At 49.3% G+C, this 16,556-nt stretch overlaps 1 protein-coding gene across 1 annotated transcript in view; it reads right to left on the minus strand.

Moving 5' to 3' along the window:
* VASH2 (vasohibin 2) overlaps positions 1-16,556 on the minus strand; it is a 35,363-nt gene that overhangs the window by 2,778 nt on the left and 16,029 nt on the right. The window contains exons 4-6 of the mRNA XM_087774767.1: positions 16,396-16,470; positions 7,213-7,594; positions 5,196-5,311 (exon numbers count right to left, since the gene is read on the minus strand). Coding sequence (XP_087630893.1) covers positions 5,196-5,311; positions 7,213-7,594; positions 16,396-16,470 — 573 coding nt within the window. The remainder of the gene's footprint in view (positions 1-5,195; positions 5,312-7,212; positions 7,595-16,395; positions 16,471-16,556) is intronic.

The following is a 16,556-nucleotide window of genomic DNA, read 5'->3' on the forward strand; positions in this document are numbered from 1 at the left end:
TGGGAGCACCCCTCTCCCGCTGACTTGAGAGAGCGCCTAAATGAGTAGCTAAGACTAGACACATCTCGCCCGTGATCTACCCCAGAGCAGGACTCCGGCTTTTGGAATAAAGTGGGAACTGCTGAGAGCAAACAGGCAAGGCCTCTCACATGGCCACAGCATGCTGTCTCTCTGAACCTGACCTTTCCTCTTGGCTAGGTCTGTGTGAAGGGCTAGAGCCCACCAAATAGAAAACACAAGATGAACTCCCTTCAGTCTCCAGGCATCTTATATTCTGATACAGTCCAGCCATTCACTTCAGTAATCACACATGCACGTATGCTGTTAGGTCATTTAAGTATATCAAACAACCTGAACCAAATGAAACCTTGAGATTGAGCAATCAGTCTCTCCCTCTTCAGCAAGCCATGGAAAAGCTCCTGCAACAACGTTGTCAAACTGAAAGAATCCTGGCGATTTACAGTCTGTGGCAGTGTCTAATCTGAGAGCTTATTCCAGGCTCTTAGCTATTTTCAAACTGAGCCATATGTTTGCTTTTCTAAAGAAAAACATCGTTTAAAATACAGGTTTCTCCTAGTAGACTCTACAGCATGTCCGCTTCACTGCAAAAACTCAGCTAAAGCCTGAGCAGTACAATGTGAAGCTGGTAATAGCCCCAGTGCTTTCCTACAGCTCCTCAGACCTGGTTTCCAGCTCTCACACTTACTTTTTGCTCACTGGGCGGCAGATGTGACCCATGAGTTTGCACACGCAGGGCTGACACTTACCTCCTCATTGCACGCTGCCTGCTTGTTTCTGCCGAAGCCGCTCTGGGCAGCCAGCCGGGCCACGGGAGCAGCAGTACCGCTGCAGAGGTGGGGATGAATAGCTTGCGCACGCACACAGACACCTGTGTGGCAGAGCCTCAGAAATATTTCAGAATTCTTTGATTCAGTAAGTGGTTGTTTGGTTTGGTTTGTTTTTTTTTTAAGAGCAGAGCTGCTAACACCAGATCTCTGGTGAAAATCTACACAGCATTCGAGAGCAGGGGACATTGCTACAGACAACTGATGCTCTTCTGCCTAGTCACACATTGAATGCAACCTGTTTTTTTGCCACATATCCGAGCACCTCTGTTAATAGCCCCATCCTCCACTTTGCAGCACTGCCCTGCTCCCTGCCTCATGTTTGTCTCAGTTTGTAAGTACTGCACAGAAGCAAAGGAGTCTTCACTGGTCTCTCTCACTGGCAGGAAAGGATCGCACCTGAAGAAGTCATTGTAAGATAGTTGGGATTTTTCCACTTTATTCCTTCAGAGCAGATGGGATTTGACTAGCCAGAAAACAAGTTACAAGCTGCATCCCTCAGAGCTTGCGCAGGAGTCCGAGACCAGCAAGAGACCCACTGTTTCTTCCAGAGCGTCTGTCCCTCCTCCCTCCCTCCCTCCAATTTAGGGATCCTCTTCCCTTCCCACCCTTTTCCCCCTCCCTCCCTTTAATTAAAACCAGAATGTGGTTTTAATTAAAGCACACCTGGATGGTTCTACCTTCTCTGACTATCTAAGAGAGATGGGGAGTCACTGCACACCCATGGCAACACGCCCATTTCCACTCCATGACAATTCTCTAGCTTGTAGCTACAAACAGACTGTCCTCCATAAGGTTTCTCTTCAGGGTTTTAGGAAGAGGCAAGGATTTGTTGGAGCAGAGGCACCGCAGCTCCTATTTTCCTTGGCTGGCAATGACCTGATGTCAAACATCCCTTCTGAAGCCAGGGACCCCTGCTATACTGGCCCATCAAATTGCACCTCCTGTCCGAGGTGCCGTGATGATGAGCACATGAATAAACTGTGCATAGCTGCTGGGTACACAGTATTCATGAGTTGTCTGCATTCCATCTGCCTGATTTTGCACATCCTAATATAATAAATATAATATAATCCTAATATAATCCTGCCCCCTTGTACATCCTGATATAATGGACTAACAGAATGTTCCTTTCAACAGCTGAAGTAGGCCAGAAGCACACAAGGCCAGTGTTGCTATGACACTCAGAGCATGCATGTGTTAAGCCTCAGTATGAAATTAAAAGGAAATAGATCTGGTGAACTGACATTTAGGAGCAGAGCGTGCTTCAGGCTGCCACATGATACTCCCTTCCAAACTCGTATCAACACTCCCAAACCCCTCCAGCTCCAAGAACTTCTATTGAGGACAAAGCACTGCGTTGCCTGTTCCAGCACAGTGACTTGCAATTTACAGCACCGTCCTGGTCTGGGACTTCAGAGGATGGACAAGTGGACACAGTAACGTGTCAGACTTACCAGGCAGCTTCACACCACCCTATATCCTCTTTATTCATCCTGTCTGCTGGCCACCCTTAGCAGGATCACACCAGCTGTGGGCTAAGAGCACATGGACCTTTACGTAGCTCAGTTAATGAGCTGCAATTTGACTACACGCCAGTCTCCTAGACAGGCACGTACCGCTTGTTGCATTGCCACCCGTGTCCTGCAACGTACTCTATCTGCCTTGTAGCTGTGTTTCCAGGCTAAAATGCTATCGTGGGCTTGCTAGCGGCCACCACCGGCATTTACCTAACAAACTAGTAAGGAACCAGGTTAAAGGGTTGAGGCTGTAAAATCCACTTCTGTCCTTAAGCACCGCTTCAGCCTCTGTCCTTCAGAAACAATCCAGCAAAGACATTCCAGTTCACCATTCCAGTTCACATATCTTTCACTGGGAGATTTCTCCCAGCAGGCCCATATGATTTTATTCTTGACAAAAACCAGGCTGTAATAACAGCTTGTCATCAGCAGGTGAAGCCTCTCAAATGAATGTGTTATTCAGCCCCTGCCAGCTCACACTAGAGCAAAACACTTCTCTCCCCCTCCCCTGCAAGCTCTAAAAAGCTGTAATTACAGCATGCGAGTAAGAGATCCACAAAGAAACAAAACACAGTGTTGATAAACACGGCCATTCTTTAGCTAGGATTTCAGCCTAAAGCCTAGCAAGCCTGGAAGTCTTTCCTCTTCTGTGTGTAACACAAAGGCTTCTCACTGCAGCTAGGTTCTCAGAGATCCATCAATATGTCGAAGAAAATACCGAAGTTTCCCTCTTGTATTTCTCACCCCGCATATCAACCACTGTATATGCTGGTATGTGTCATTCAGCTCATCCCTGATGAGGGGATGCCATTCCCCCTTCAGGTCTCGGAGACCTCCCATTGCAGAAACCAGCAGATCTCGATTTTGGAAGCGAAAGGGTTTTATTACCAGCAGAGAACTCCCTACAGCAGCACGCTCCTCTGCAGCACCACTCCCGCCAGGGCAAAAGGCACAGTCAGCCTTCGAGCCACAGCGCCACTGCACAGAAGCATCATTTTGACATCGGGAACCCAGTTCTTCTCCCTGGCATCACTTTTCTAACAGAGAGCAGCCTCTTGGGTCGGCTCAAGGGCCCTGAACCTGCCGAAAGCTCCTTCACTGCCCTTTTCCTTCCAAGTGTACTGGGCAGGCCTGCGAGGGCGCTGTGGAGGACCCGCAGGGCTGTCACGCAGCCACAAAGCATGTGCTGCAAGAGCTCCCACCCGCTCTGAGACACTTCAGCACCTTCCGCCAAAGCAGAGATGAAGGTCTCCTGTGTGGAGTCTGCTCTCGGTCTCCTGCTCTCTGCATCATGCTATAGCTGGGTCCCGAATCTTCTTACCATGGTGACCCAGGGTTTATTTTAGAATAACATATAATTCGCTCTAGATACACAGCAACACAGCAGAACCACCGAGCAGGTAACAGGTGCCGAAGACATGGCAAGGCGACCAGTACTTCACTTGTCTTTCTGTCCTGGAAAAGCAAAGCTGCCAAGGAGGAACCAGCCACTGCAGAGCAGCCACGTGCCCAGCAGTTTGCTCAGGAAACAAGCCCAACTGGCAAGTCTCCAAGCCCAGCGAGACTCACCCTTCTCTCCAGGCATGCGTGATCCACTCCAGCAACCACAGAAGCGCTATCAGAAACCCAAAGACAAAACCATCCCTCAAAGCAAATCTAGGAGGTGAAGAAGCCTGGAGTAGCTGAGCCCATTACAACTATAATTATCCATGCACTAAACAAGGTGCTCTCGGTGATGAAGCCCAAAGTACAGCATTGTGGACTGAGTGTGAATTCACATGTAAAAATAAAAGCCTGCTGTGAAATCGTCTGCTGCTAAAGTATCTTGAAGTTATCTTTAGAAGGTTAGCCTAATGTCTTTGTTAGCTGTTTTAAAATAAATAAATAAGTGCTGAGACAGTAGTCTGGGAGCCTATTTAAAAAGCAATGATCATAAATATGTGGCTAATCTAGGTTACGTATAGGCTTTCACAGTTGTCAGCTTCCTGGCATGAAGCAGTAGAGCTAAAACTCAACTCTTCCACATCTAAGGTATGGGAGTCTGAATTGCCAGTGGCTGTAAAAGGCCTGTGATCTGGAAGCTCAGTTTTATCCTTCTAGAGGTATTGCATTCACTTAGTCCATCCTTCTCCGCCCAGTTAAAGAAAAACTATTAGCTACGACGTATGAGGGAAGCGGTCTGGGGTTTTTTTAAGCCGATTAAAATAAAAAAATACAATGCAAGTGATGTTTCTGCTTTGGCAAGAAAAGGTTTACTTTTTCACCATCCCTGTAAGTCAGACAGTCCTCAGCGAAAACCATTCCATCAGAACAGCTCCATATGAAGGCTCATCACGGAGAATCCAATTTCTGTCTCAGTGACCATGACAGCAGGGCACCCCACCACCGCTAGCAGGTACATCCTCCTGTTTTTAATACCTATGTCCGAACACCCTTAAACGTGATCAAACTACTTTCCCTCCTGTACAGGTCCCCTGCACGCCAGGCTAGGTTCATTTCTCTGGAAAGTGGACTGTGTAAAGACTGAAAAAAGAAAAGGCGAAACCCACGCTTCCACTTTCACAGTCATCCAACACCTCATAGAATTTAACCAAGCAAAGGCCACCAGGGCCTCCAAGGACACCACAGGGAGGGGCCATCGGGCAGCAGTAAGCACAGCAATGCCAGGACACTGGCAGCACTGGCAGCTTCTGGAGCTTCTCAGGCAACCAAGATACCTGGTGCGGTTTTCCTACATACGCCAGTGTGCGCATATAAGTTTTGTACAGCAAAATAATACATCATCACCCTCAACTTCTGACCCACCAGTGATGGCAGCAATAACACTCACGATTTGTCTCTTCTGCACACGCGTCTCTGAGGGCTGGCTTGCCTTCGGCGAGGGGACAATGACTTACCCCGTGATCTCTCTTTCATCGGAGAATGGGCACTTGAGGGTTTCAGAATCTGCGAGAGATGGGGGAGGGAAGAAAAAGGCGTTCAATGAAGGCAATGATTCACTGAAAATAAAAAATAAAAATAAAGGGCCTCATACAGTAGCAGGAACGGCACACAAAGAGCCTTCAGTCCCTTAGGGCTTATTCAAACCCTGCCCAGGTTAAGAGGAACCCAAAGCTGTTATCATGTGACAGCTGTTCAGGGGCCCCCTGCAAAAATTAGTTGGTGTTACCAATTCAGTTCCCAGCTAAATACTGAAAAAAAGGTCTCCTCCGCAGCCTTCTTCAGAGCTGGCAACAGCAAGGAATAGGAAACACGGCTTTGAGCCTCAGCTGAAGGAAAGTAACACAGCCAAATCGCCCTCTCCTGTTTTCCTCTGCAAACAGAGGCGATCGCCTCCCAGGCTGGCAGTTGAACTCTATGAGACAGCGGGACTTTTCAGTAGGTCTCCTGTCCATTCACACACTTGCCCACATCCCCCAGGCCCTCCAATTTCAGAAGTCCATCAGCATGGCACTCGCACTCCAGGCTATTTTTAAGACTTGGTCCTCCAAAGTCAGCGCCCTCACAACGGGAGCCCTCTGAACCAAGTAGCTCAAATTCTGATTTAACTCACAGAAAGGGTCAGATTCAGCCTTCAAGGGTTCAAGGCTGTGGTCCTGGCCTTGAGGCACTTACAAGGGCTGCACCCAACGTCACAGCTCAGCACACACACAGAGCTGGTCCCTCTATCAAAAGCAAGTACTACGTTCAGTAAGTCATCCACCCATACTCTTCAGCTAGAGCCTGCTTCAGCTGTTTGCTCTCTAGATGGTATTAAAAGTGCGTGAATAGAGAAGACAGGGAAAAAAAGCTTCATTACATCTGTGATCAAGCACATCTACTTAAGGTGACAGTATGGTAGAAGTTGGGCCTCAAAGACGCCTTGGCAGGGCAGGAGAGGTGGCAGCAGGACATAGGGGCTACGATGTCACTGGCGACACAAGGTCAGGGCGAGGGGGCAGGTGCCTCAGCCAAAAAGGCATGCGGCTGCTACGTAGGAGCCATTCCTCAGCAGGGCAGGGGACAGGAACCCAGAATAACTTGGATGCGAGGCCGCATGCCTCTCCACAAGAGCCAGCCCCATACTTAGCAACACACCTGCTCTGCTCCTGCCGCCAGCAGCAGGCTGGAAAGGCACCAAATCCCCTTCCACCATGACCACAACCAGCTCCTCGCCCACGCCAGCCCCGGAGGCACGGTCAGGGACACCCCTCATCCCCAAGGGCAGCCAAACCCTCCAGCTCCCTGGCAGCCTGCCCTGTCTCCCTGTCGTTTCCCTCTGGGTCTCTGTCCAACCAGTCAGTGGGGAAGCACCAGCCTGTCAGGGACTCGCTTTCCTCACCCTTCCCATGTAACCTACTCTGTGATTTAGCTGAGGGTGGTGGGCATCAGGTGGTGCAGGGCAAGCCCACCAGCATGCCCTGCAAGGTGAAGCAGCCACTGACACGGCTGTCCCATGGCACCCCTTGCAGCTCAGATGCAAAGAGCAGAGATCCCTGCCTGTGAGCAGGCCACCCACCCCACCAGCTCCAGCCCCAGGCACACTAGTTCTTCTCAGCCACCTTCTGGAGTTGGTGAAAAAAGCAAACTGGGGAATAGCTCCTTGATGGCCAGGGACAAGTATGGGTTCAAGTGTTTCCCAGGCTGAAGGGGAGATCTTTGAGCTAAAAAAATAGATATAAGGGCTTGAAAACACACCAAACCCTGTGGGAGAACCACTGAGACAGATGTAAGCACACCCCCAGCCCACCTGATACCGCCTTAATCTCAGGCCGGGGTCAGTCTGCTGACATGGAGCAAGACCAGCCTCTGCAGGATGGGACTAGGCACACCACCTCCAAGTCCACTGCCCATGCATGCGGACCTACCTTCATCCTCATATCCCTGGCAAACTTCTCCAGCTCCTTCCTGACTTCTGTGCGCATCATTTTGGACACATTGAGGACCAGCTGTTTCCACTCGATGGGCTGAAAGCTGTGCGGCTCATGTGGGACGTATAATCCGATTTTTACTTTTTTGACTGAATGCAAGTACTTTTTATAGGAGTCTTCAAATTCAAAGATGAGGTCGCTCAGAGTTCGGTAAGTTAGAGGTTTGTCCATCAGATCTGATCGTCTGCTCATGCCCAGTGAGCCGTACCGGCCGTTGCAGTAAATCCCGAGCACCACATGATGAAAATAGTTCCCTGAGAAGTGGGTTTTAAAGCTGATGGGGAATCGTTCCACAGAGGGCTGCCCGTTCGTTAAGTATCTGGTGTGCACTGTGTCAAGGCAACAACGGCGCTGGGAAGGGAGCACGCACGATTACACCTGTAAGACTTCTTTAGCAGGTTTGACTGCCAGGTCAAGTGCTTTCTTGCAAACACAAATTTATTCTCACTGTGCCCCAGAAACAGTTAATGCTACCAAAGCCCATTTCACTGCTTGGAGAATACGATGCAATGGTTCAGGCAGGGAAGGGCCTGACTTAACCACACTTGGAGGGAAGAAAAAAAAAACAAACCACCACACACACACACCAGAAGAGAGACCACCCTCCCCAGATCTGTGGGAACTCCCCCAATTTGATACCAACATCAAACCCTACACTCCTAAAAGGGAACAGTGTTTCCCTCCATTTCATGCTGGAGCTTGGTACAACTCAGGTTACTGATCCTCATTTTCCCAAATCTTTCAACAGTACAAAAAATCTGAATGTATTCCTCTCCAGGGTGATAGTCTGTCTTTCCATCTGTAAACCAGCCCTCGGCATGGCCACTCCTCATACAAGAATTTTTGCATGTTACCCTTGTAATGCATTGCTGAGACAAAGTAAAGCTCCCGGGAGGATAATCAATTACACAAGCACAGAGACATGGTCAGGACCAAAAGCTTTTAAAAAGTGAAACATGTCCCCTGAATCACTGACTGGCCATTTCAAACGCACCACGTGCAGAGGCCAGGGCCAAGCTCCGTAACAGCGTAGTAGGTGATCTCAGAGGGAAACTACGCGCAGGTCCCAGGTTATCTCCTTGGGAGGCTGCTGGCCTGTGCCAGGGAGAGGAGAGACTTAGATTCCCTCACGCAAGCAGGTTTGCGTCAGTGCCTACGTTGCACACGGCTCCCTGCTGCTAATCCCCGGACAGCTGAAACCCACCCTGGCTCCGTGTGCTGACACCTGGCCCCTGGGACAGCAGGCACCCTTCCCCTCTGCAGCTGAGACCCCCATCCACGCCTGGCGAATGGAGGAGGGATGACCAGAAAAGGCTGCAGCAAGATGCCCCAGCCTGGGGTTACTCCAGCCAGAGGCACCTGCTGTAACCCCAGAGCCATTCCCAGAGGTAGACGCGGTCAAGGCGGTCGGTCAGGGCGGTGCGGCTACAAAATACACCAGCCAAGATCGTGTCAGGGCAACCTGAAGAATGTAAGAATGGGGTTGGTCCCCACTGGAGCTGAAGGAATGGGCTCACACCAGGGTCCTGCTCTGGAGATCTCCAGCATCCCCTCCTCCCCCTACCCCATGCCCAAAAAGGAGGTCTTTAACAGCTGTGAAACAAGAGCCACTGCACAGCTGAGATGCCCTGGGATGTTACTGCAGTCAGCCTTCCTCCCCTGTCTGCATAGCACGGCTGCCCGACAGCTGCTGGGAAACCGAGAACACAAAACGCCTTTGTACCAATACCGTAAAACACAATTCAGGCTCGGTTCTGATTCTGCCCAGCCTGACAGCCCACCTCACCACCAGTGCAACTCCTCGGGACACTGACTCCCTGCCCGCACCCTGCATTTCACCTCTTCTCTCTACAGGGATGCAAGAAAAGCATCCAGAGGCTCTCATCTGTCTCTAAAGCATTTTGTCAAGGGGGTATTTCACCCACCTGACGCTTATTGAATTTCACATATTCAAACTTTTGCCCTCCAAGTGAACACAGAAACCATCTAGTAGGAGATTCGTGAACTGCCCAGTATCTGAGATCGAGAGCAAGGGGTTAAACCTCTGCACAAAAAAACACAAGAAAAACATATCAGCAAAAATCTTTCAGAACAGCCACAGGGAAGCTTTTTGGTTCAATGTCAAACATATTTAATTGTGTTCAATGCTAGATGTCATTGGCTTTAGCAGTCTGGAGAAAACGTATTAGAGGGTATAGGAAGAGACAGCACTACGGGCGCAGCTCCTAGTGCACTTCAGCATCTGCATGACAGCAAGTCTGGACGAGCGTGCAAAGCAGAGCGCAGACCTCCCTACAGCGCGCACAACCCCTCGCCCAGCCAAGGCTACGTGCGCCCACCTCTGCCCATCTGCTGCCCCACCTACATCAAACGCGAGCACCCTGCAGCAAAGCTCACCCCGATACCAACTGCACCGACACAGAAGAGAAATAGCTCTATTGCCTTCGGTGGTCTCACCAGATCGCTGTTGCGTTAGGACTAGCTTCTCCAAGAAAAACCCCACACAGTCCGTAGAATTGAAAATTATAAATACACTGCAAGGTCAGAATGGGGCCCAGCGACATTATATCAACTGGAAAACTCAACCCACAGTCACCTCATTTAAAAGGTCACCTTGCTCCATGCCTTAAAAGGAGCATCCTGCATACATCAAAGTCATGTTACAATAATTTTTGTCCTACAGACAGATTCTTGCAGAAGCCCATTGTATTTATCATTCTGTGTAACTGAAAAAGCAGTATCTTTTATTAACACCTATGAAGCTTTCAAACATCACCACTATTTTTCCCCCTCATTATGAAAGCGTTTTCTCTCTGCTCCCCAAGTGCCTTTCTATTAAGTCCACACAAAGCTTTGGTGGCCACCTGCCACACATACACACTTCTGCCACGAGGTCTCGGAGAAGTTGCAATTTAATCTCATTAAATACTAGGTAGGAGTAAAAGAATCTTTTGAGGATGGAAATTACCCACCATCAAATAACCCAGCAACAACCGCTGTGGAAATTAACCTTTAGGTACAGGTTGCTTCTGCTAAGTGACTAGTTAATGAGAGTCCCCACCCGAGATGAAATACACAGCAAATGGGCTGGAAAGGCACGTCAGATCTTCCCCTCCATCCATGCATCATTATTATTTCTTTTCCTTTCTGCTCTGCCCAAGTAGAGCTGTATTGTGGCAAACAAAAGGCAATGACACAGCAATGCCGCAGCTGTAATCACACTTTTGAGCTGGGACTGTAACTGCAGGATGGAGAGTCAGGGAGTAAATTATGTGCTACAATAGAGAAGCAGCACAGAGCAGGAGAGGGCAAAAGCAGCTGTAACGAAAGCTCGGTGGCCTCCCGATCCCAGGTCTTCGTGTAAATCAAAGCAGCAGAAAAACTGCACTGGAGGTGCTGATCTCCTTGGAGATCACACAAGAGGGACACTAATCTTCTAGCTGGCCACCTCTTGCCCCAATATCCCTCCTCTTCCCCCATACCCAGTAACTGCACAAGGACAACACCTGGAGATCCACCAGGGTCTCACAGGAGTGGGCTGGTCTGGCATGTCCCAAGAGATTCCCAAACCCTGCCCACCCTGACTCTCAGCTCTTCTGCAGGCTCATACCAGGCCTTCAACCTCAATTTCTTCCACCCCACAGAGACCCTAATGCCTGCCAGCCAGGGCTGCGTGTATTAGGCAAATGATGAATTCTGCTTTTGTAACCCAGGGGGCTAATTTAGAAAGGCAGTGGGGCAAACAGGGAGTAGCATCCTTACTCAGTTCAGAAGAAAAGGGGAGAACTAATTAAGGCACTAGCTGAGTCAACACCTTAGTTTTAAAACTCTGGAGCAGAAAACATCTGGATGGGTTTTCTTTAAATCTGCACACTCACACAATGACTCAACCAATGCCCTTCTGTGATTTGTTTTTTTGTGTGGTTTGTTTTTTTTTCTTCTACCTCCTGGTGGGCTCCAGTATCAAAAAAGTCCCACAAAGAAGCCCCAGCATCTTCCCCCCAAGTACAGACCCTTCCCTACACAGGTGCCCCCACTGCAGAGCAGAGAGCAGTTCCCAGTTCCCAGCCAGAAGAAAAGACTTGAAGCTCTTCACCTTACTTATTTACCAGCATCAACTTTTAGAAAAAAATGTTCTCTTTTGCTTTTTTTTTTATTATTAATAAATAATCAGAGCAGGATCTTTCCATGTGCCAGCACTGTGGCTCCAGTCTTCGAATATTTCTGGAACCAGGTCTTAGCAGCTGATAGCACCCTCTGGACAGCACCTGGCTCTCCATGGCTAGGTGAGCTTGGGTTACTTGCCACCAGCAGTTTTCCCACCGCTGCTAGGAACCGCAGCCAGCTGAAGAGGAGGCAAAGGGACACGCCGTGAGGACCTCAGCCCACCTGCATCTAAACCGGCTTCAACAGGAGTTTAGCTGGGGGGGGGGGGGGAAAACCTGGTGCCTTTGCCAAGCTGACAGGCAGTGACTGTGCAAGGGGTGCGCTAGCGGCAGGTGAGATGAGCGCCATCCCTGCGCCGTGCCCCCTCCCTGCGGCACCAACAGGGACCCAGACCCGCAGAGACCCCCAGAGGCAGGGGATGTGGGGAGACCCTCCTCCTCAGAGCATGGAAGGAAAAAAGCCCAAACCCAAGTCAGTGCAGCAAGGCCCTGCAGAGCACACAGCAGCTTGAAACAAACCAAGACATTCTTCAGTTTCAGAGATAAGTGCCCACATCAATTGTTTGACCAGCCCAGCTCACCAACACTGATGGCCATTCAGGTCTAAGCACCCAGGTGTTGCTGATGGCCATGCAGGTCTAAGCACCCAGGTGTCTCAGCACCCAGACTGGCAAGTGCTTCTCCAGCTGCAGGAAGACCCAGCATCACACCTGACACCTTCTGGTGTCTCCACTACAAGTCCCACTCTGCCTTGCAAACCAAAGACAAAAAAGGGAAAGCCAGATGAACCCAATATTGAGCACGAGTGCCCATTGCACCACTTGTGCTAATCAATTTGTTATTTATTCATTTGAAATTCTCCCTTACTGAACTCAGACAAGATGACATTGCAGCACTTCATGTCTTAAGAGCCCAGCAGGGGTGTTTCTTGCTGAAGTCTGGTCAAGATGAGCACAGAAAGACACAGGGTGTCTGGTTCCCTCCTCTCCTGCCACTCGCAAGGGCTGGAGAAGTGTAAGCAGGCGCCCCAGCCATCGGAGCAGGCTGTGCCACAGGGCACAAGCAAGCTGGAGGGGATGACAGCAGGCTGAGAGGAGCAAGGAGGCAGCTTTATTTACGCTAGCAGAGCTGAAGGCTAGCGCCTTCACAGAGCACAGAGTGAGGAGGTGGAGCAGGAGGAAAATAAACCTCATGCTTCAAAACCATCAGATAAGGCTTCAGTAAAAATGGAAGAGCTATTTTCCAACTGCTCGCAATGTCAGGGGGCCTCCGACCACCAGCAGTAAACACTCGGAGAAGTTTCCAACCACAGCCTGGAGTCAGACTGCATTTCCCACAGGCTGCAGCAGTGCCAAGATCCCTGGTTTAGGATTGCTTTATTGTGAGGCAGAGTACTACTGAGCCCACATCTGGATGTGATCTGCACAGGGAGCCCAGGTTCCCTCTGGCAACTCCGGTGCTCACAAAGGAATGGCTTGAGCAGCTGGCTCAGCCTCCCAAAGCGGGACTGCCAGGCCAGCATCGCTTGTTTTGCTCCCCAGTGCCTGGCTGCAGTCTGAGCTGACTAGCTTAAGATTAGACCATGACAATGGAAGCGATTAAAACTTCTCTCCCAGCTCTTCCTGGCTACCAGAGGGGCTGTAGATATTCAGCAGGACCCTCCTTGCCCATGTTTCAGTTAGCAAGTAAGTCGAGCTGTGGACAAGCATGCAGGAGGCAAAGAAAGGCACCGCGGGGACATCAATATCCCGCAATGACTGTGGCAGGAAACTCTCCCCCCCACTGAAAACACTCACTCCCAGCCCAGGGATGTACCTGCTACGCAGGAGGAGCAGGATGGGCCCAGGTCCCCAGCGGTGATAAACATCATCCACTGATTAAATGCGCAGAAGGCATAGTGCAGAAGCTATTAAATCATTTCTCCCTCCTGAGGCATTTCTGCTTGTCTCTTCCTCGTTTAATGATATTATGGATAGGGGGAGGTCTAATACGCTGCATGGGTCTGACCGTCACCTCACGTGAACTGGGAGACGCATACTGAAGGCAAACGGGAGCAGAACACACACTGCAAGACTCCCTGAGGATGGATGCACCATGCCACTTCCCTCTCCCCCTCTAATATTTTGTTCTCCCCATTTTAATAAAGCGAATACAGCACAGATAAAATTCCCTTGGCACTTTTGGTTTACTATTCCCTTTCTTGAGCACAAGTAGTTTCGATCCTTGCTCAGAAAGGATGGGCTGAACACACCATTACTCAGCTGATTTACAACCGAACTGAGAAATGCCCTGGGGAAGACAGCAAGAGGAATGCCTCTGGTTAGGCACTGACAAGCAGACCATGTAAGAAGAGAGATACGAAGCCAGTTCAGACAGCTACGCAGAGAAGAAGAGCCATGCAGATTGCTGCAAAATAACACTGGAAGATCTGTATGAGTTTTTGGTCATCTCACAGCAGCTGCTCCCTTGGTCCGTGCAGACAGGGTAGCTCAGTATTCTAACTCACTGCCCTATAAAAACACTTCAAGATCTAGTGCGAAGACAATTATATAAAACTTAATTCTGCACCAAGAGGGATTACAGAAGCATTTTATAAGAAGTCACATAGTAAAAGGCAATTGCACGAGCCAACAAGCAGCTCAATTAAAATGACATCTTGCTAAGCTGCTCTGTGCGAGTCAGCCTTTGAATGAAGGCTCACACCGCGGGTCCGCTGTAGTGGGCTGCGCTCCTTTCGGTATCCAAGCAACACTGCAAAGCCTGCCAGCACACAAATTACAAGCAGTACCTTATTTCCAGAGACAGGGAAGGGAACCAGAGGTTAACACACACGCGCAGGGATGCTCAGCTCAGGTATATGTGAAGGGATTGGTTTGACACTCAGGAGACAGTAAGCGCATCTCTTATCTGGTAACCGCCTGACCTTGGAAAGCAAGTCGCAGCTGCTGGCCTGTGTCCTCATCCAGAGGGCGATGCTGAAGATCAAAATCTCACGGCTGAGAAAAATCAACAAACTTCCCCACATGCTGTTACAAAGATGCCTCCCAAAAACCCACATGGTGCACATGCAGCACAGCACCACAAGGTTCTGCAGGCTTCGTACCGGCCACTTTCAAGGCACACATATTCAGACGGTCCATCCACTCAAGCAAAATACTTCCATTTTGTATTGCATGGGTCTTTTAAACTTTAACGCATCTGTTACTGGACCATCACCCCAGCAGACAGCCCCTGTTCTCACACAGGAGACTTCCATGACAGTAAGTAGAAGCATAGGAAGACAGGCCTGTCCCATACCGTCCCCTGCCCAAGCTTTCTCACAAGGTAATCTCAATTAAAAAAGGTTTCCATAAACATTTTTTTAAAGTAGCATCTAGACACAGAAAGATTCATCCAAATCTTAGAAGTCCAAAGAAACTTCAGATGACAACAAATAGTATACAACAGAGCTTTCAACTATTTTGCTTCCCCCACCTCTTAAAAAGAAAAAACTGAACAAAAGTCAGCTTTGAGGCAAGCAGAAAAAAAAATTCTTTCCAAATGAAAATAAAATGGTCAAAACTTTCAGATCAGCAAGAATACTTTCAGGTTATCTTGGTCATCTGTATGCCACTAATCACCCTCTGCTTGTGTGGTATGTGGAATAATTGGTTTAGTGCTAGAAACACAGCACTAGAAACCACACTGGAGCTTATCAGCACTGCAGAGCAGCATCAACTCCACCTGGGGATTATTTCCCCCACCCCTTTGGGCCCCAGATAGTTTGGGACACAACCCTGACACAAGGGCAAGCACAACAGATCCACTGACATCATTTCTGTTTCTGGGAGGCCATCGGTTTGAGTCTCTTGCTGACATCAAGCCCCCATGACCCCCATCCCTCTAGCTGCACACAGACCCTGCCAGCATTTGCAGGGGAAGCCCCATCAGCCAGAACCACCTTTCAGACTTGGACCTGAAGCCTATCCCTGGCGCACGGGGAGCTGAGCACAGCCACGAGCAGCACCCGGTGCCCACCACAGACCTCCTAGCACAGCGGGGACTGCATCCAGCATCGAGTCTCTCACACCACACATGACACTTGCTCAGCCCATGTCCCCTTGCCACCCCGCAGTAGCCACCCCCTCTCATGAGCCAGCATCGGGCACTAGCTGCTAGCCTCTGCCAGCTCCTTCTCCCACGAGAGGGGGCAGCAGCAGCAAGCAAAACACCGCAGAGACATGCCAGAAGCTGGTTTGCTTTGGGTTGGGTTTTTGTTTTGTTTTAAATCAAATTTGGTCAGTTGTGGTAAGACGTATCCAGCATACAATTATTCCTGTAACCCTGCCTTGCCCTCCTCTAGCATTTTAGGACGATGCAGGCTAATTTATCAGTAACAGCACAAAAGGATCAAGAAACAAGTCAGTCTCTAAATGAAAATATTCTTATGGGTTTTTTCTGAGACTGAATAGGAAGCAAGCATTACATTAAGGTAAAGCTTAAATGTTTAACTATAATACACATTTCTGCACAAAGCACAGCTGTGGGCTGAGAGACAAAATCTAACATAACTTTGCCATGTAAACATTAGACAAACATAGGACAGAACCTGTGTTCCTCAGGTGTTACCAAGCTCCAACAATAACTGGCAGAGAAACACTAACAAAGAAAACTGGGATTGTGTAAGACAGATAATTATCGGGGCACTTTGGGTCAGATCCTGACATTATGCAGATTACCAAGGCGTGAGGCAAAGTCAGCACGGCCAGAGCACGACACTTGTGAACTGGGCACGTGGCATCCAAGCTCCTACCAACAAGCCTAAGCAATTCAGCAACTTGTTGATCAATACCACAGCAGTTCCCCGAGCTGCTGGCACTCACCTTTGGCTGTGACCATCTCAAACACCATGCGGGAAGGGTAATATATTAAATGGTGCTGCAGTGGAAAAAGCCACAGGCATGTGAAAGGATACATCCCCAGGATAACTGCTTCAAGGCATTTGATAGGTAAGGACTCCCTAGTCATTTCTTTTGCTGTCTCCATTAACCTAGGAGAGAAACAAAAAGGTTTTCAGTCCTTTCAGTTGGAGCAGTTGACAGGAATCACAGGGTCCTCTCGTACACCGAGAGACAG

This window comes from Nipponia nippon, unplaced genomic scaffold (assembly GCF_047370975.1).
Source record: "Nipponia nippon isolate SJK-2023a ecotype South Korea unplaced genomic scaffold, ASM4737097v1 scaffold_4, whole genome shotgun sequence".
Taxonomy (NCBI): Eukaryota; Metazoa; Chordata; class Aves; order Pelecaniformes; family Threskiornithidae; genus Nipponia; species Nipponia nippon.